This window comes from Mus musculus, chromosome 10 (assembly GCF_000001635.26).
Source record: "Mus musculus strain C57BL/6J chromosome 10, GRCm38.p6 C57BL/6J".
NCBI lineage: Eukaryota > Metazoa > Chordata > Mammalia > Rodentia > Muridae > Mus > Mus musculus.
In genome coordinates, this window is record NC_000076.6 from 77,031,323 (window position 1) to 77,051,398 (window position 20,076).

General features: G+C 52.6%; 1 protein-coding gene across 14 annotated transcripts; it reads left to right on the top strand.

The window, feature by feature from the left end:
* The first annotated feature begins 946 nt into the window (after positions 1 to 946).
* On the top strand, positions 947 to 19,110 carry Slc19a1 (solute carrier family 19 (folate transporter), member 1). Of its 14 annotated transcripts, none has more exons than XM_006513416.3 (6): positions 947 to 968; positions 7,028 to 7,257; positions 10,494 to 11,247; positions 11,460 to 11,652; positions 13,439 to 13,580; positions 18,218 to 19,104. In XM_006513416.3, exons 2-6 carry the CDS (start codon positions 7,075 to 7,077, stop codon positions 18,482 to 18,484), a joined length of 1,539 nt encoding a protein of 512 aa, XP_006513479.1. In that variant the 5' UTR covers positions 947 to 968; positions 7,028 to 7,074; the 3' UTR covers positions 18,485 to 19,104. The 14 variants fall into 14 exon arrangements, 8 of the variants coding, with proteins under 8 accessions (XP_006513479.1, XP_006513480.1, XP_030100831.1 ...); XM_006513417.3 differs by having other exon boundaries at positions 954 to 1,077; XM_030244971.1 differs by lacking the exons at positions 947 to 968; positions 13,439 to 13,580 and adding exons at positions 1,084 to 1,458; positions 13,301 to 13,398 and having other exon boundaries at positions 10,494 to 11,128; positions 18,218 to 19,105.
* The last annotated feature ends 966 nt before the right edge of the window (positions 19,111 to 20,076 follow it).

Genomic DNA, 20,076 nt, shown 5'->3' on the forward strand with positions numbered 1-20,076 from the left:
TAAACAGGACTGCAGGAAGCCCAGTGCCCTGGGATAGATGCGCTTATCAGTATCTTCTTCTCTGTGACATATAGGCCATGCAGACTGGATACCACTACCTGTTCCTGTGGGTAGGGTGTCCTCACTGAACCCCAAAGAGGCACAGACCTGTCTGGCACAGAGATAATCACAATCTTCCTCCACACCCCCTCTACCTCCTTTACCTTGCCCTTCAGGCTGTAAGTAGTAAGTGGCCCGAGGGTGTAGATAACCAACACAGCCAGATATGGGAGCCTTCCAGCTCACCCTAAAATTCCTCCAGCTACCTGACCATCATTTCCAAAGAATGTGACATTTGTTCCTGTCCCTTTCAACTCACAAGGACTTGCATTGCTGGACCAAGTCTGGCGTGGTTAATGGCAAGGGTCCTGCAGATTTCCCAGGCAGGAGGTGGGGGTAGCAGCCAGCCCCAAGAGCGCATGCATGCCTGCTGCCAACTTGTAGAGAGGAGCCAGTGCGTTTTCCAAACGTGCCATGAGGCCCGCCATTGCTTTCCACATCTCTGGCCAGAGAAGCACTCTAGCTTCCTGATTCCCTTGTATAGCAACTAGGTGGCCAGCACCTTTGCATGTACCAAGAAGGCCCAAGTCCAGAGGGGTGTGGCCCCCATGGGCTGGGGAGGAGCCGTGCTGGTGTGGAGACTGGGTTCTCACACCTGGGACCCCATTCGTATAGATGACCATACCTATAGTCTAACCTCCCGGCACCCCACCACCTTGGGAATCTATTAAACCAGAGTTGCTGGTCGGCCATTCCTCTTTGGACCCATGCCCCTCTCCATTCGTTCTACTTTGCTGCCCTCGCAAGTACTCCGCCAAAACCCATCAGGAGGAAAGAGGCTGGTTTCAGGGAGCCCCGCCCTCTCCCAACCCACCTCAGGCTGCTAGCAGCCTCCACCTGCTGAGCATCAGCTGAACATCCCTGCTGGGGTGAGAGTTTGAAAGATTGGGGGATTGGTGGTGAAGGAGGGTGGGGTGGGGCCTAAAACGCTTAGGCCAGACTTCTGTCCCTGTTAACAGTCAAGTAGGTTGATACAAGGTGAGTAAGGTTTTGTGTGTGTGTGTGTGTGTGTGTGTGTGTGTGTGTGTGTGTGTAGGGGGTCTCCATGCATAGCTCAGCGCAATCCGTCGGTGCCCTTGGAACCTAAAGACGCTGATACCCAAACGAAGGGCGTGCACAGCTGGTGCAGTCTATATCTAGCGGTCAATGCCTTGGTGCCTGGAATGCTTTAGCAGGTGGTCGCGGGGCGCTCGTCTCAAGAGGAGCCGGACAGAGCCAGCGCAGACTTCTGCAGGCCAGCAGGGGTCAGGGGCGGACCCGGGGAGGGGCCTTGCTTGGTCTTAGGCCGGGCGGTCACCTCTGTGCTCGATCAGATCAAGCAATCTGCTGTGAGCTGAGACCCGGTCAAGCGCTGGACGGGTAGGGGGCTCGTAAAGGGGCTCAGGCGGGCTGCGGGGCCCAGGGGTTGGGTGAAGAGGAGACGGGATGGAAGGGGGCGGGGAAGAAGGGACTTATTGGAGAGGCGGACAGAGAGGGTCGGCTTGAGGAGGAAGCACAGGAGCCCGAACACTGGGCGAGCGTACTGAAGGGGGCCTGGAGTCTAGAGATGTAGGTTCTTAGGGCACAGGCTAGCAGACGCGCCACCGGTCGTCCGCTCCTCAGGGAACCACAAGACCCACCCGGTAGTAAATCTCCAAGTGTAGAGGGCGCGTGCATGAACCCCCTGTGGAAGTAGCTGCGGGTGTAGCCAGGTGTTTGCCCCGCCTCCTGGAAGTTCTGCGGCTGCGCCTCCTGTCTACCACGCTGGCCACTCCTTCGGGGCGTGGTCAGTCAGGTAACCACGCCTCTCCATGCGGCCCTTGAGCCTACGCGCGGGTTTTTGGGTGTTGTAGTCTGCGTGTGCGCGTTGAATCAGCCACAGGCCTGTGGGACGCAGAGCTAGGAATCCATTCTATGCGTGCCTGGGGAGCCACGGGGTAGTGCAAGGTACGGTTCTGTTCCTTCCGGTGTCCTGAAGACGAAAGCGGGCTGAATTCTCCACTACAGAGGACCGCGGAGTCCTTGGCGCGACTACAAAGCTCCAGGCAGGGTTTGTAGCGTGCGGAAGGCGCATGCGGGGTCTGCTGGGTGGAAGACAAGCAGAAGTCTTTGGGATGCATAGGGGCAGTAGGATAGGTGTGGGACACGGGCTAGTATCTGTGGGGTGTCAGGGTCCTTCTGTGAATACAGAGTATAGGTGAGGACCTCAGCGTTACGAGCCTCGGGGCAAGAGTCTGAGTGCTGGCCCGCATCCTGGGCTCATGGTTGCAGAACCGTCGGGAGGATAAATCCCCAGGCTGCCTAGTGGGACCTTTGAGCGCCATTTCTCTCCTTGTCATTCCTCTGGAACGGAGTTCTTTTGCTTTCAAAGTATCTTCCTCAGGTCAGGAATCACCACGTGCGCCTGCCCCAGCGACTTTAGAGCACGTGTTGCCTGCAAGGAAACCCCACTGCCCACGCCCTGGACGTGGCGCGCCTCCAAGGCTCATTGTTTAGCTCAGAGGTTGTAGGCACCCTGACAACTGTTAACAACTTCCCTTTGGAACAGGTGGAATCTGCAGCTTGTACAGGCTGCCTGTAGTAGCCAGTCTTTTCTGTACTTCCAGCATCTCTGTGACAGGGATACTAGACTTGGCTAATAGCCTAGGAATAAACCATATTGACGTGACTCCTCACCCGGTGAGTGTTCCCATCCTAACTTCCCTGTCTTCACGATGTTGGTCGGAACCTCAGGGGGCTAGAAGATGTTTGTGGGCCTTCTCTCAGTGGAGAGGATAGACTAAATCCTTAGACTTGCTTGCCTGACTGTTAAGAAGTAGCCTCCTCCCAGTGAGACTCAAGGACTCCGGGAGCTGCTCAGATGGACTCAGCAGGGCACAGAGCCTCTGACTTTGCAGAGCCTGACACATTCTCCGGGCTAGGGAGCCGGATGTGTGCCTTCCAACAAGGCACTGGGGCTGAGGAAAGAGATTGATTCTGGGCATTTGAGCCAGTGGCAAAGATACAGTCAACACTCAGCCACCACAATGGGAGAAGGGCATTGGCGTTTGTTTTCCCCCCTTCCTTAATTAAAAGGAACCTTCCTGTTTCAAGATAAAAAGAAAGTGGGCCTTGGAAAGAAGTTTGTGAACAGTTGTATTCCACACTTCTTACCCACCTCCACCCCTACCCCCATCTCTCACACGGGTGCTAGGCTGGTCAGAAAGGACTGTGTAGTGCCCCTCCCCGACACTACAACCCACCCGGGCTGCCAAGAATTTCTTTCAGTTGCCTGGAAGAGGTTGCAAGTTAAGAAGCCACAGGATGCTCAGGGCATATGGAGTCCTGGTCCACTGTGAGGCCCGCAAGCCATGAGCTTCCTTCCATACTCAGTTCCAATATGTAGAGAACAGGATTCCCCCTCATCTTTCCTTTGGCTGAATAGAGCTGAACCTAGCTTTGTTAGGAAGAGCAGCCTGGGCTCTGAGCTAGAGAAAGAGGGTATTGTGTCAGAGCTGGACACTAACTATGTGGCAGTGATGTTACCTCCAGTAGAGTGTCATAAACTGCCCCAGGCAGTCTCTGCCTAGGTAACAGCCTGGAGAATCCAGGCTGAGACCACCTGCCCCGTGCAAACAAGAGTTTGGGCCCCTGTTTTTTTGACTCGGACCTTGGACTCCCTGGCCACTATTCTGAATAGCAGCTTTTCCTCTGTCTGGCCTGTGGCCTGCCCAGTAGTCACTACTCCAGACCTAGAAGCTCTGGGAAGTTTGCGATTCTAAGCTTTCAACCCCTAGTCCATCCCATGCTATTAGCAAGTCCTGTGGGAAGGTAGCAGAGCCGAGCCTGCGGCTCTGGAACTGGGGGAGGCAGTTCCGGAAACGTTTCAAGTTTGAGCAGAGCAGCAGCTGGAGAAGGCCAGAGGGCCTGACTGTTCCTGTTTCTACCTCCTAGGCATGAGGGCCCTGGGCTTACTTCAGACCCAGGCAGTACCTCCTAGCTTAGATGAGGGAAGAGCCAGAGGCAGGTCCCAGGCGCTTGTGGCTTTACCAAGAGCCAGTCCCTAATTCCTAGTCTCTAGGCATCTAGGTTTTTCTGTTGAACGGGTGTTTATGGTGGAAAGCGTGAGCTGGGCAGGGGAGATGACTTGGTACGTGGTTCCCCAGAGACTAGGAGGTGCCCATGTGTCCCCTGTGAGCACATGCCAGGATCCTCATCAGTAACGTGGTCTGAGCAGAGAAGCCCAGGGACTCAGTCTAGGCTCCTGGCTCTTGTCACTGAGATTGCAAAACATCTTGTGATGTAGGACAGCTCCCTTGAACAGACCTGAGTGTGGGACGGGTGTGTGGGTGGATGGAGTTTTCAGAACCTCAGAGTCTATTTCCTGGGCCTTGAGCATTTAGCCCAGCCACTTACCGTTTTTTGTTTTTTTTGTTTTTTTTTTTTTTTTTGCACTAGTTAGGGTAGAACAGCCTGATAATCCTAGCGGGCTCCAGGAGTTCTTCAGATGGTCTCTCTAGCCATGGTACAGTACCTGTTGAAGGACCGGAGCCAGATCATTTTACAGACCCCCGAGCAGGAGGGCCCTGATGGACTCTCTCCATGGTATAAACCTATAGTGCCCTGGGTGTAGCAGCCTTGGGAGTCGGTGAGCTATACATATGGAGTAATACAGAGTTTATTCTGTACTGGTGTCTGATAACGTCTACTATCCCTGGATTCTAAGAGACACCAAGTAAAGGTGCTCCTGTTATCTCTGGGGATGACCTCTCCGATGAGGGCCACCTAAGCCTATAGTAGGCTCAGAATTCTAGATTTAGCTATATTCCTGGACACCACCTAGCCAGGGAGCTGCTTTAGTTTGGGCAATTGCCCAACCTGGCCAGTCTTAGCAATATGTGTTGAGGTCTGCCTTCACCTGCCTCATCCCCTCTGGAGATGTCAATGCCACAGGGTGAACCTCCTGAGTGCTGTGCCCTTATTGGCTGTTTGTGCTGCTCTGGGGACATTTGAGATGAGGCTAAGCAGGGCTCAGAGTTTGTTCAGCTGAGGTGACGTAGCCTGTGTTTGTGTTTTCTCCAGCCAGGCCCCCTGCCTGGATGCCTGTTTCCATTCTTACATGAGAAAGAATGTGGGTCCCAGTCCCAGGCCCTGCTGCTTCCAGGGAGGTGGGGAACCACCCGCCACCCGAGCATCTTCCCAGACATTCCTTCCTTCTGGACCTCTAGATGCCCCCTGGCTCACCCTTCCTCGAAGCTCCCAACAAGCCCACAAACCCCTACTTCTTCAAGGTCCCAACTGTCACCCTGCTTCTTGTCGCAAAGGCAGGAGTTAAAGGAAGGGCTCCTGGGCAGTCCTTACAAGGAGCTCACACTCCGAAGGCCCACAGGTCACCTTTCTTTCTTGAACCTCTGTGATTAGTGGGAACTCTGAGAACACCCTTGGTCTCAATGTGGGGTCCATGGGTAGAGAATCTGGACCCCCCTACTTCTTATATCTGGGGAGTTTTCTTTGCCTCTTGCTCAGGGCTTGAAGGGGACTCTAACTTAGCCCAGACACTTCCTGGATCAGGCTGCAGTGAGGAGCAGAGGGGACATTGGGGAGCCTGTTGTGGAAGGGGTATGCCCTTAGCCCCACTAGCTCCTGTAAACGATGCCCAGCCTCAGCTCCAGGAGTTGGCACACAGCTCCCTTTTGGCCTACACCAATGCTTTATACACAAGCCCGAAGCACATGAACCTATGACGTAGAGAGATGTGGCTTTGCCCATGAGCCCGGATAACTTGGGGTCCTGCTGAGGGGGGTGCAGCTCCTGCCTTTCTCTTATCGAGGACTGCTGGCAGTACTCACCTGGACCAGAGCAGCCCGTGTCCAGGACAGAATCGTGAGACAGAACCACTCTGAGAAGCTTGGTTCTCACATGCACCACAAATACTCAAGACTTCCCTGGGCCTACATGCTGTGAGGTCAGGGTCAGCAGCTGCATGGGCTGGCTATCTGGGGCTGGACCTGGCCTACCTTGGGAGGAGGTCCGTAGCCATTTGAACATCAGATCCACCTCTTCCTCTAGGAGTCCTTGAAGGGACTGTGGGGTCCCTCAGGTCAGCTCCTGCTCTGTTCCTTAACCCTTCTCAGAGCTTGCGTTGCCTTGTCCTTGGTGGCTCTCGGTTTCTTCAGCTCATCTGTCTGTCCCTCTGACTGCTCTTCCCATGACTAGTGTCCCTTAGAGCTACGTTCCACTACTGTGGGGAGGCTATGAGTCAGATATGTTGTACTCGAAGCCACCCTGACTGACCTCCATGTTGTGTCCTGGTGCACAGCCCCTTTCTCTTGTCACCTCTACACCTAGGATTCCACTAGAACAGTAGCTCTCAACACCACCTGAGGTGAGCTGTTCCTAAGTCCTGAGCACCCACAGGCTGCCAAGCCCATGAAATGAATCTGAGATGCTCCCAAACGGAATTTTATTTTATATTATTTCATTTTGTTTGTTTGTTTGTTTATTTATTTATTTTTGAGACAGGGTTTTTCTATGTAGCCCTAGCTGACCTGGAACTCACTCTGTAGGCCAAACTGGCCTAGAACTGAGAAATCAGCCTGCCTCTGCTTCCTGAGTGCTGGGATTAAAGGCACGCACCTCCATGGCCTGGCTCCTGAACTAAAATTTTAAGTGTTATTAACTTATTTAATAAAGTAAGCTAATTAGTTAATGTGACTTTTATTAGTACTTGATTAATCGGCCTGTGTGGCTGAGACTGGTTTGCTTGACATTCTCCTAGAGGCTGTGCTGGCCTAGTCTGAGGGATTGGGCTCCTGGTAGTTCTCAGGTTGGCAGAGTAGGTTGAAGATTTGGGTCTGGGGCCTGCAGCCTCCCAAGGCTAACACTGGGTCTCAGCTGAAAGATTGGGAAGGAGTGGTTACCTATGGGCTGCTTTGCTGACACCAGACTCTCTGCTTTTCCTTCCTTCCAGGTGGAGTGTCATCTTGGCCCGCCAGTTCCCATGAGGACCTGGGCAACATGGTGCCCACTGGCCAGGTGGCAGAAAAGCAGGCATACGAAGAGCCCAGGCAGGACCACGAACTGAAATCCTGGCGATGCCTGGTGTTCTATCTCTGCTTCTTCGGCTTCATGGCCCAGTTGCGTCCTGGGGAAAGCTTCATCACACCCTTCCTCCTGGAACGTAAATTCACCAAGGAGCAGGCATGTTGCTGAGCTATGAGGGGGTTGGGGAAGCAGCAGCATGGGGTGGGAGTGGGGTTCCCTGAGTTTGATATATGGGCAGCTGAGGCTGTGGGAGACTGGGTCGGATGTGTGTTTGGCTCTACCCAAACCCTCCACCTGCTGTGCTGAGCCCACAGAGAGCGTTGACTCTGATTCATGAACCCAGCCAGATAGTGAGACACTGGGTACACCTGTCCCTGCTTTGGGCCTGAGGAAGAATGTAACCCAAGGAGTGCCAGCTTCTACTACCAAACGGCTTGTTCATGCCCAGCCACGCCCCACCTTGCTTGGCACCTGCCTCCAGCAGGGACTTAGCTGTTTATGTAAAGAGATTATTGAAGGCATTTTCTTCTTACTCAGCCATGGGGACAGAGGGTCCTATTGAAAGTCTGCTAATGAGCTTAAGTCCAGGCAGACGTGGAGACGGTTTATTTTGTTGAACTTGCACCTCACACCATATAAGACAGGGCTGGACAAAGAAGGCAGAAGGGTGTGACTCCTTCTCACTCTGATTTGTAGCTTTTCTGCTTTTGGCGAACGGGTGCTGCTCACCATTACTGCTACAGGAACAAGCTTGCATATAGAACTTCTATTATAATATAATAATAAAAAAAAGTCCTTTCTGATTCGCAGCCGGTAATGTCATAGCCACACATGAAGACCCAAGTTCAAGCCCCAGCACTTACATAAAAAACTAGCTGGGGGGCGGGGGGGAGGTGAAGGCTAGCAGATCCCTGGGGCTCACTTGCCAGGCAGCCTAGCCACTGAGCCCCAGGTCCCAGTGACAAACCCTGCCTTGAGAAACAAGTAGATAAGCACCTGAAGAATACTCCAGCTTCCACATGTGTGCCTACGCCTGTACACCCTTGCACACACAAACTCACACACATACACAGATCCCAGAGGTTAAGACGTCTGCCAGGCCTTACCTGTCACTAGGAGACGATGGTCACAGGTACTGTTCACAAGCTGGACACTGAGTCCCCTCCATTTCTCTCCTGGATGGGGGGCTCCTGGCAGCCCCAGTGCATTGCTGCTATCCCTGAGAATGCATGCCTTTCTCGTTGCTCTGCAAGCCAGGCACTGGCCAGGTTAGCCATCTTCTGAGACTTTCCCTGTTCTGAGTCGGTGAAGGTCCTCGTGGTCTAGGTCTGCCTGGTTCTTTCCATTTTAGCTGTGGCTCTTGGGAACCATGCTGTTTCCTGATGCTCGTGCCTTGCCCCACTCAGGTCTAGCCATCCTTCCCGGCTCTCTTGACACAAGCCTGCTGTGTCAGAGCAGGCCTCCTGTTCTGTTATGAGCAACCGATCCTGTACTCATAGTGTGACCTTTGCCCTGTGCCCTCCTGCATCTGGATCAGGGCTCAGCTCTGTACTGAACAACCAACTGGGATGCTCTGATGCCTGTGGATTATTGGGCAGTGCTGGGCTTAGGTGGCAGGAAGAGAGCTTATACCAACTGGTTGGCTACCTGACACATCCTCCACTTTCCAGAGACCTTTTTATAGATGTCTCTTCCCCAGTAACCTTCTAAGTAGGACCCAGGTTACAGCCCAGCACAGAGACACCCCTACCCCTCACCCCTTCACACACACACACACACACACACACACACACACACAGCCCCTCAATCCCTTAACTGAGCTAGAATCAAGTCAAGCAGGCCAGGAACTTCAGGTTGTTTACAGCCTGAGTCCTCCCTGGTGCGGAAGATCTTTGGAATGTCCTGGCAAGGCTGGATCATTGTGGAAGGGACCTTGAGTGCTTAGGGTTGTTAGGATTATTTGGGGTGAAACTTGATCTCTGTGGTGCACAGGATCAGGAGGAGTCACTAGGTAGGAAAGAAGGAATCTCTTGATTCTCTGATTCTCTGGAGCTTCTATGTGTATTGGCCCTCCTACTTCCCTCCTGAGCCTCAGTCTCTGAGGTCTGATTCATCAGCTGCCCAAGCCCAAGGTAGCCTGTGGGTGGCCTGGGGCAGCCTGCACTTGGCCTAGGGGTGCCAGCAGTCCATTTGGGCTTGGCATGTCCCTTCTATACTGACCCACGCTCTGTTCGGGCTCTTTAATTTTCCATACCACTGGGCTGGCCGTGGTATCTGCTGGTTTCTGGGGCCAGTGGGTCCTTTCCAGTCAGGTTGATGGTTGCTAGTGGTTGGGCAGAGTTAGCACTAGGGTGTGAATGGTTGGTCACACTAGGTTGTGAGTCAGTATGACCTGAAGTCCCAGTCTCTGGGAGCCCAGGAGGTCCCATCTGGCTCCCCTGTGTGCACATTAGCTGGATCTAAAATGAGGTCTAAAGGAGCCTCTGCTGAAACTGATTTTGGCCTAAGAGGAGATTCCAAGCATGTCCACTACCCAGGGAGAGAGGTCAGGAGGACATAATGGCTTCACAGGGATGGAGGCTCTCCCTACAGAGCATCCCTGGGGCCTGAGGCACCTGGCTTGGCCTGCCCACACTGCTAGTGGGCCTTGGCTTCCTTAGCAAGAGCCAGGTGAGGGTGGCTACCAGAAGCTGGCCTTAATAAAGGCCACGAAGGTTGGATTCCACAGGCAGCATGCCCGGTTCTACCTAGTGAGGTGGGCTGGAGGAATGGCCTCGTCCTCTTGCTGGCCTTCCCTCCCTCCTGTGCGTCCTCCCTAGCTGTCTGTTGTGCTCCCCCCATACCCACTTCTGTTTCCATCCTCCTGTAATAGGGATTGAGGAAACCGGGGTTGGTGTCTACTGCTCTTTGTACTCTTCTCTACCTAGGTTTAAGATGAGTGCAGGGGCCGGTGAGATGGCTCAGCAGATAAGAGCACTGACTGCTTTTCTGAAGGTCCTGAGTTCAAATCCCAGCAACCACATGGTGGCTCACAACCATCCATAATAAAATCTGATGCCCTCTTCTGGTGTGTCTGAAGACAGCTACAGTGTACTTACATATATAGTAAATAAATAAATCTTTTTTTAAAGAAAATGAGTGTAAGTCAGAAAGCCTAGGATAAGGTAGTCCGCATGTAAATGAACGGTGGCTCCCCCCACAGTTTGACAGCTTCCTGTGAGTCACATGCCTGGGGTCTGCAGTTTCTCGGGCTGGAAACACTATCTCGGTTTCAAGGTTCATGTTGTGGTCGATCAGGGAGACGGGGGCAAGGTAGACTCTTGCATGCTCACTCTGAAGTACTCAGGGGAGCAGCCAAGTGTCATTAGTAACCAGCACCCGCCCGTCCACAGGTGACTAACGAGATCATTCCGATGCTGCCCTACTCCCACCTGGCTGTGCTGGTCCCGGTCTTCCTGCTCACCGACTACCTGCGATACAAGCCAGTCTTGGTCCTGCAGTGCCTGAGCTTCGTGTGCGTGTGGCTGTTGCTGCTGCTGGGCACATCTGTCGTGCACATGCAACTCATGGAAGTCTTCTACAGCGTCACCATGGCGGCCCGCATCGCCTACTCCTCCTACATATTCTCCCTGGTGCACCCCTCCCGCTACCAGCGCATGGCCAGCTACTCACGGGCGGCAGTACTGCTGGGAGTCTTCATCAGCTCTGTGTTGGGCCAGGCGCTGGTCACCGTAGGACATATAAGCACCTATACACTCAACTGTGTCTCCCTGGGCTTCATCCTCTTCAGCCTGGTCCTCTCCCTCTTTCTAAAGCGCCCTAAGCGGAGCCTCTTTTTCAACCGCAGTACGCTTGCGCGTGGAGCCTTGCCCTGTGAGCTGGATCAGATGCACCCGGGGCCTGACCGGCCAGAAACCAGGAAACTAGATCGCATGCTGGGCACTTGCAGGGACTCCTTCCTGGTGCGCATGCTAAGTGAACTGGTGGAAAATGCTCGGCAACCACAGCTGCGTCTCTGGTGCCTCTGGTGGGTCTTCAACTCTTCAGGCTACTACCTGATCACCTACTATGTGCATGTCCTGTGGAGAAGCACTGACAGCAGCCTCAGCTACAATGGCGCCGTAGATGCCGCCTCCACACTGCTGAGTATGCACCGGAGGGCCCTTGCTGGTCCCAGCTGGACCCCAGTGGGCCTGTAGTCCAGCCCTACCCCTTGCCCTGGGATAGACCACTAATGTAGACCGCCCTATCCCTTGCCCTACCCTGCCCGTGCTCCAGAGCCACCCTAACGCAGTCCATCTCTCCCATGAGTGCGCTTGCCCGAGCTCAGCCATGACTGAATGCCTCCTACCTCCCAGGCGCCATCACGTCCTTCTCCGCCGGCTTCCTGAGCATCCGCTGGACTCTGTGGTCCAAGCTGGTCATCGCAGGTGTGATCGCCATCCAGGCCAGCCTGGTTTTCTGTATGTTCCAGATCCGGGACATCTGGGTGTGCTACGTGACCTTTGTGCTTTTCCGTGGGGCCTACCAGTTCCTTGTGCCCATTGCCACGTGAGTGAAATGGTGTGGGAGGGGCTTCTGGAAGGTTCTGTTGGGGAGCATAAGGCAATGCAGGCAGATACGTGGGAGGCCTGACTGTCTAGACACTTTTGGCTGTGTCCACTACACTGCTTTCTCTAGGCCTCACAACCCCTATAAGGACAGAGCACACCCTGCAGTCTTAGTTCTCGCCCAACTCCGCCAGTCCTTTCTGAACCCCTATAGTGTTGCTGTCCCATAGACCACCTAAAGTTGACCAGCACCCCACCTTCTCCTCCCCTTGGAGGGCATCAGATCTCATTACAGATGGTTGTGAGCCACCATGTGGTTGCTGGGAATTGAACTCAGGACCTTTGGAAGAACAGTCAGTGCTCTTAGCCGCTGAGCCATCTCCCCAGCCCCTTTCCTTCCATTTTCTAACCTGCACCCCCTCTTGCTGCCTTTGACCTGCCCCACTTCCTTTTCTGGACTTGACCTACTTGCTCTCCCAGCTCCTCTGAGCACTGCTTCAAAGCTGCCCGGAACGGACAGCAGGTGACCTCTTCCAGATCATACTAGCATACTTTACTTGAGACCCCACCCAGGCTGGTATGGAGGGCACACACACTATCATATGTGAGGACACACTCAGCTCATGCCAGGTAGGCCTCAAATATCCTCGCAGAGCTGGGCGTGATGGTACACAACCTTTAATCCTAGAACTCAGGAGGCAGAAGCAGGCAGATCTCTGTGAGTTCCAGACCAGCCAGAGATTCATGGTGAGACCTTGTCTAAAAGAAATGAAAAATAGGCTCACAGACACATGCTCACATCACCAGACAGACAACACACAAACACACACCATCCACTACATGTGCACTACACAGTCCATGTTTATACCATACATGTACATGGATCAGCATGCTGCCATATATAATACATGTGTGTGTTTTATATATGTGTGTGTGTATGTATATATATATATATATGTATATATATATATATGTGTGTGTGTGTGTGTGTATGTGTATATATGTGTGTATATATGTATGTGTGTATGTATGTATATGTATGCATGTGTGTTTGTATATATACACACACAAATATATACACGTACATTTTTATATATCATAGGTTTCATATACCATATGTACTTAGCATTTGCACTGTGCATAGCATACATACATGTGCCCACACCACATACAGACACTTGCCTTCTGGTACGTGCCACCTTTTGCCTGCCCACTGTCTACCTCTTCTGGGAAGAGCTTGGCTCCTTCCTCCCTCCCAGGGCTTCCTAACCTGCCTTTCTTCCTTCTTGGACTCCCTTCTCACATCCCCTGGTGACATATCCCTGCCCTGTGAGTTGAGAGCGCATTCCTGTTCCCAGTCTTCTGGAGTCAGTCTCTATAGGCATGTCCTCCTGCCCTGGGTCAGCTCTGATTGGCTGGTGGGTGCATGTGGGAGGGGAGGGCAGTGCTATGCACAGGTGTGCTGGTTGGGGACCTTAGAGTTGTGTCTGTGGCTTAGCTCAATCTGGTGGTAGGGTTGTATGACTTGATACTTTGCTGTATTCCTGGGTAGATACAGGAGTCTCCCTGGCTTGGGTTTTGTTTTTTTGCTTTTTGGGTTTGTTGTTGTTGTTGATGATGATGATGATGATGATAATGTGTCTAATTAGATGAGATCTCACTATATAGACCAAGCTGACCTGGCATCTTTTGCCTCCTGTGCTGTGATTAATGATGTCTGGCTGTCTTCTTACCCCTGCCCTACACGGTGAGTTTGATCACAGTATTTTTTTTTAAAAATCTCCCAGTTTTCAGATTGCGTCTTCCCTGTCTAAAGAGCTCTGTGCATTGGTCTTTGGGATCAACACTTTCCTAGCTACTGCGCTTAAGACCTGTATCACACTTGTGGTCTCTGACAAGCGGGGTCTGGGTCTCCAAGTCCGTGATCAGGTAAGCCCCCACTTGAGTGCCATGTCTTTGGGGGAGGGAAGCCCATCATGTGGTCATGGTGAGGGCCTCCTGGTGTGCTTCACTGTCAGGGGACAGAGACTGCAGGTCCATTGTCCCTGGAGTATGCAGAGTGTGGCCCACATTTGGAGCAGGAATTAAGACGATTGGACAGGCTCACGTTTCCAGGGGCACTGGATGTGGTGAAGTAAGCCATTTTAAAATATATATATATTTCTTTATATAGTATTACATCTGCAGGTATACTTACACACCAGAAGAGGGCACCAGATCTCATTATAAATGATTTCATAACCACCATGTGGTTGTCGGGAATTGAACTCAGTACCTCTGGAAGAATAGCCAGTGCTCTTAGCCTCTGAACCATCTCTCCAACCCCGAAGTTAGCCACTTTTATCTATCCATGTGCCCCTACCCGCTCCTGTCCAGGTCCAGGTTGGACCTTTGGGACTTGGAGCCCTGGCTGGGCCTCCAAGGCTGGCTGAGTTGTTGGCCATTTCTGAGGAGCCTTCATCAGACCTTGTATGTCCTCACCTGGGCCTGGACCAATGACTTCGCATGGTTACAGCTCCTTAACTTTCATGTCACATCCCTATTGGTGATCGTCAAGACCTGATGGCCTTGAGCCCAGATTGGATGATGTCTGAAGTGTTCAAGTCCAGGAGGGAGCTAGGCAGAACCCCTTGGTTGGAGCTGGTATCAGATAGCATTGGCCTACCGGCCCCCCTTGGGATGCCCTCAGTTTTCTCACAACAGCCAGAGTTTTTCTTGTGTGTATCTGAGAAACCCCTCTGATGGGGGCAGCATGATGCAGGTACTAGCCACACAAGTATGGACTTGATAGTCAGCCCATGAGGAGGGATGATAACCAGGCTGGGTTACCACCTAGGCAACCTGTGAAAGCCTTTGGTTTCCCTGGGCCATAGGCCTGCAGGTTGGTGTGTGCCATGGAGGAGTGCTGACATGCCAAGGGTTCCTAGATGGCACAGCCCTGTCATTGAAACTTGGTGTTAAGTCTGGTGGGCCAGTGAGGAGGCAGGTGGAGAAGGTGTTTCCGCATGCAGGAGCAGACCAGCATCTCACTAGGAACCGGCTGGGAGCATCTGAGGAGACACGTGAAGTGAGGGCGCAGTCCTGCCATGTAAAGCTTGAACTTGCCTCCAGCTTGCCAAAATCTCTCAGTGCAGACTTCCTGCAGACTGAACCCAGGACAGTCAAGTCTGTCTGTCCTCAAAGAGTAGGGGCTCCTAAAGAGGAGGGGGCTGTCCAAAGAAACCTCCGGGGGAACCCAATTGCCCCCAGCTATAGTGTACTAAACATGTGATTTGTCTTTTAGTCACTGACTTCTAAGGACACTGTGTTCTCTTCTGTCCCCTTCTTCCTCCATAGCTGCCTCTTGTTCAGCCTTTGGCTGCCTAGTGGGTGGGGCCTGGGAGACTCTTTGGAGACTGGTGCTGCCCTGTGTTGCCCCTGTTCCGTTCCAGCTGCCCCGCATAGACCCCCTTGCTAGTGTGCTTTAGTGGAGTGGGGTAAGAGGCTCAGTAGGAAGGGGTCTGGGTCAGCTCTTTCCCAAAGGGCTGGCCACAAGAGAACTTCTCTTCTTGAGGGTGCCTGGTCAGTCCTAGTCATTGGCACAGACTATATCCAGGGGTCCCCTGAGGATCAGGAGTATTCTGACCCTTATCTCCTGCTTTGCACAGTCAAATTTCGAGATGTATACTGACGTTTCTCTGGCTGGTTTTCTTTCCAGCATTGTGTCTTGTTCATAGTCAAAAGAGATGCAGTCTCCTGCTCTGTCCTCTCATGCCTCATCCTGAGTTGGGAGACAGGCTAGGGCAGGAGTCCGGGCAATGGGAGCAGAACCAAAGACCACTGAGAAGCAGGGTGGAACCTGGGGACTGTGGGTAAGAGCCAGCCTGGATTTGCTGAGGTTTTTTTTTTAAAGTTTGGTTTTATTTGCATCCAGTTTAAGAAACCATGCAGAGAGATTCAGGGTCACATTTCTTTAGCACAGTGTCATAATCCGGATATTGATTTTTTTTTTTCAGTCAAAATCCAGAACATTTCATCCCTTCGGGGACCCTTGGAATCTGTCTTAGGGTTTCATTGCTATGAAGAGACACCATGACTGAGGACATTTAATTGGAGCTGGCTTACAGGCTCAGAGGTTCAGTCCATTATCATTATGGCAGGAAGCATGGCAGCATCCAGGCAGGCATGGTGCTGGAGTTGCTGAGAGTTCTCCATCTTCATCCAAAGGCAGCCAGGAGGAGGGTCTTGAAGCCCACACCCACAGTGACTCCCTCCAACAAGGCCATACCCACTTCAAGGCCATGCCTACTCCAAGGCCACATCCACTCCATAAGGCCACACCTCATAATAGTGACCCTCCTTGGGCCAAGAATATTCAAATCACCACAAGATCCTTTCTTGGCCACAGCCACTCCCTTCACCTGTGGCCTGGGAATAGGTGTTCTCCCTGGGTGTGGCTCCATTCTCCTGTGCACCTACATGCCCTTGAGCTTCTCCTCAGATGGGGCAGGTGGTGCCATCGCTATTATAGGCTGTCAGTGTGCCTGGGATAGCTGCTGAACTTCCAAAGTGCAGTGGGCTGTGTTCAGTCCTCGGATCTTACAAGTTCTTCCCTTGAGTTTGTGTGAATGTAGGTTTTATTTCTCCTGGATGGGAGCCCAGAAGTGGAGCTGTGAATTCCCAGTGGGGGCCACTGCTATCCCACCAGCAGGGTATAAGAATCCTTTTCCCTAAATCTTCACCAGTGCGTGACGCACCTCTTTCCTATTAGCCATTCACACGGGTGGTTGCATGCTTTTCTCTTGGATTCATTTGTGAAACCAGAATTTAGTCTCTTCTACCCATCTCTTTAGAAGGCAGTAATGGTCTGATGTTTGGGACTGCAAGGGCATCCCAAGTTATGTGTAGTGTGAAGACGTTATCACTGGGCCCTCTTATTGTTGACAGGCCTGTTGCCCTGACATTTTGCCTGGATACCTTCAGAATCACATAAGACAGTGTTAATCAAATCAGTTTTTACCATGAAACGTAGCCAGGCATGCTGTTAATGCCAGCACTCAGGGAGCTAAAACAGGAGAATTGTGAGTTCAAGGCCACCTGAGCTGCATAGTGAGCATGTCTCAAAAAACAGAAGAACAGAGAAATCAAGGGAGGAGAGGGAGGTCTTGTTTGCTGTGGTCTCTCATGATCAGTTAGTTCCCCTTGTTCCACAAGCCCTCTTTGGTCTAAATGTCTCTTACCTTTCATCCCTTATTTCTTGCTGTCTCCTCTTTGTATTTCTGGATTATTGTTGCTGCATGCTAACCCATTTCATGGTGGATGATCTAAAAATTTTCCCACGTGATTTCAGTACCTACTGACTGCCTTTGGTGTCCACAGGCCTTGGTGTGAGGTCATCGGTTTTGATGAAGTGAAGCAGTAGCAGAGGTCAAAGGTCTCCTGGTGCCTTGCCCTCACAGCTCTGGTTGTGTAGGTTGGCGTGCCTTCTGGGTAGAGTAGGAGTTCTAAGTCCAGTGGTGCTCCCCTCCAGTGCAGTGGGCAGTGAATGCCTCATCTCTGTGTGTGTGTGTGTGTGTGTGTGTGTGTGTGTGTGTTGTGTATGTGTGTGTGTGGTGGGTCCAGTCGCCCTGGGTGGTTGTTACTGACATCATGAAGTTAGAGGTGAGAAGCAAGGTCATTGCCTGGCCCCACCCAAAATGTCCTTCTTTGTGTCTGGTGTGACTGAAGTAGTCAGGCAGTGCCTTCCCTCTAGCTGCGTTCTACCTGTGCCGGACTCCAGGCTTCTTCCATTCCAAGATCCATGGAGCAAAAGAAATACCCTAGTACTTGCCGTACCTTTAGTGGGTCCTGAGGTCTGGCTGGCTGACACTTCTCTCCACCCTTCCCCAGTGGGTGTGGCTAACAGCATCCAGGAGTTTGATTGACACAGGGGAATGGGGAAAGGATGTCAACCCTGTCTTCTTCATAACAGAAGTCCCAGTGGCTGTTTCTGAATTTGCTTGAAATGTGATCATTTCTGAAAGGGTCCCAAGGGGCTTCAGGAAGCTCACTTGCCTCCATTGGGGCTACTCCACTTTCTAGGACCTTCTGGCAATAACCAGATTCCTCTCTGGAAGGGAATGTACTTGGTCCTTCAAGAAGGGGTGTGGCCTATGATTGCCAGGCCTCTGTTGGTCACTTCTGTGCACTGCAGGCAAGGCTATGCCCAGTCTTGACTGTGGCCAGGGCCTAGGAGAAACCCTAGGGCATTGTCCTGGAACCCTCCTGGTGGCCATGGGAGTCAATTCCATGAAATTAGAGCCCAAAGACCAGCCATTGAGGACCACACAGATGCCAGACATAGGCTTGGGTACTCTGGGGGATCTTTGGGGAATTGATAAGTAGCCCTTTTATGTTGACCATGCTGTGAGAGAAGAGAACCAGCCATCTTGAGATCTACCCCAGGGCAAAGCCTGTGACTCCTCAGTGTCCTCTGGCCACCTGGAGGCTGGGTGATGGAGAACCTCAGTGGAATTCCCTAAGTAGGGCAGGGGTTGGGACAAGGGTGGGCACAAAGCCTGCAGTTACCCAGACTCTCTTTCTTTCAGTTCCGTATCTACTTCATATACTTCCTGATGCTGTCTATCACCTGCTTTGCCTGGGCGGGGCTGGATGGCTTAAGGTACTGCCAGCGTGGTCGCCACCAGCCCCTGGCCCAGGCCCAGGAGCTGAGGAGTCCCTTGGAGACTTCTGTGCAAGCGATAAGCCTACAGGATGGAGACCTAAGGGGACCGCAGCCCTCAGCGCCACAGCTGCTCTCAGAGGATGGCATGGAGGACGACAGGGGAGACTTAAGAGTCGAAGCCAAGGCTTGACCTTCCTAGCTTCATCCCAGTTCAGCGGCGGGATTCCTGACTCAGAGGCAGCCCCTCCTGTTTGCACTCCACCTGAACCAGCCTGGGCCTGATGCTACACACAGTGCTCCCAGTCGATGTTGCCTTGAGTCCAAGACATACAGGGGGCCCCCGCTGTTGCCTTTTAGGAGCCTTTAGGTTAGGCCACAGAACCCTCCTTAAGGGGCCACCTGTTAGCTTATCCTTCTGAGGACCCTAAACCCAGCCTACTTCATGCTTTAGCAATGGCTGTAGCCTGCTACCGACACTCAAGGGCAGCTCCCTGGCTTTGTGAACCACGTGCCAGGCCACTGCGAGTCTGGGTTGTCTATTGCTTGCCAAGAAGAACCTGTGTCGGGCTCAACTATGCCCACCAGGCCATTCTGCCTTTTTTGCTCTGGGAAGCTCTGGGCAAATCATGTCTGCCCCTTAGGGCTAGTGAGGTAGCCCAGATGCCAGCCAAGGTCCGCTGAGCCTGCAGGGTGCCAGTTGCCTGCCCTAGGCTCCTGGCTATGCTGCCATACATCCTTCCACTATCGGAGGTGCTTGTTTAAATGGTTTTCTGATTTCTTTTTTAACTTGACATTAAAATGGAGAACTACCTTGGGCTTTTCTGTTGTGAGACACTAGAGTCAGAGGAGCACTAGGCATATTCCCATCTGATGAGGTAGCGGCAGACTTCAGCCCAGCGTCCTCCCTTGTCCCTCCTGTCATCCCTAAATGACTTGTCACACAGCCCAGAGGACTGCAGGTGTGCCAGCCTTGATCAGAACCAAAGTCTTCCTAGAGGGGAGTGCCTGTAGGGGCTTGCACTGCGGAAGTGGGTTTCCTGGCTTAGCTCTTGAAAGCCATAGCTGTGAGGTTAGACTCTGTGGCAAGCACACTTTTCCCGATACTTTAAACGGACTCCAGGATGCTGCGGCTTCTCATTCCGTGCTGGCCTAGCCTAGCACATATGGGTATGATCGCTGTCACCTGGCTAAAGCGAGGACACACACCAGAGACTAGGCCTTTGCTGTCCTTGAGTTAACTCCCAACTCCAGAGCAAGAACTCACTCCCATAGGGCACACAAGCAGTATCCAGCTTGCAGTAATGAGTAATCAGCTCAGCAGAAAGCAAGGTGGGGCTGCTGAGCCAATTGTGCCTTAGGACCTACCTGCAGGTCCACTTCTCCAAAGGTCATCTTGGAGACCCTGGGCCAAGAAAGAGGCTGCAAGCAAAGCTGGCCTGTCACCTGCTGGTGATTACAGAGGACACAGGGCCTGCTACATCCAGAGTCTGCCACAGCACTCTAAAGCCTTGCTGAGGAGGGCTAGCTCCATCCCTCCTAGGCTTGGTGATCTTCTAGGATACCTCTGATGGGCCTTTACCAAGGACAGAGATGGTGTGCGGCCACCCCCGCTATACCAGCCCCTACCCTGAAGCCTTCAGTGGCTCCTGATGTAGTAAGACGGGGCTTGCTGGTACTCAAGGCTCTCCCAGCAAATGCTCTCCCCAGCAGCACCTGCCCACCCACCCTTCCTTGCAGCTCTGCAGCCTACGCCTGGCAACCTATACTGGCTGGAGGCTTTGG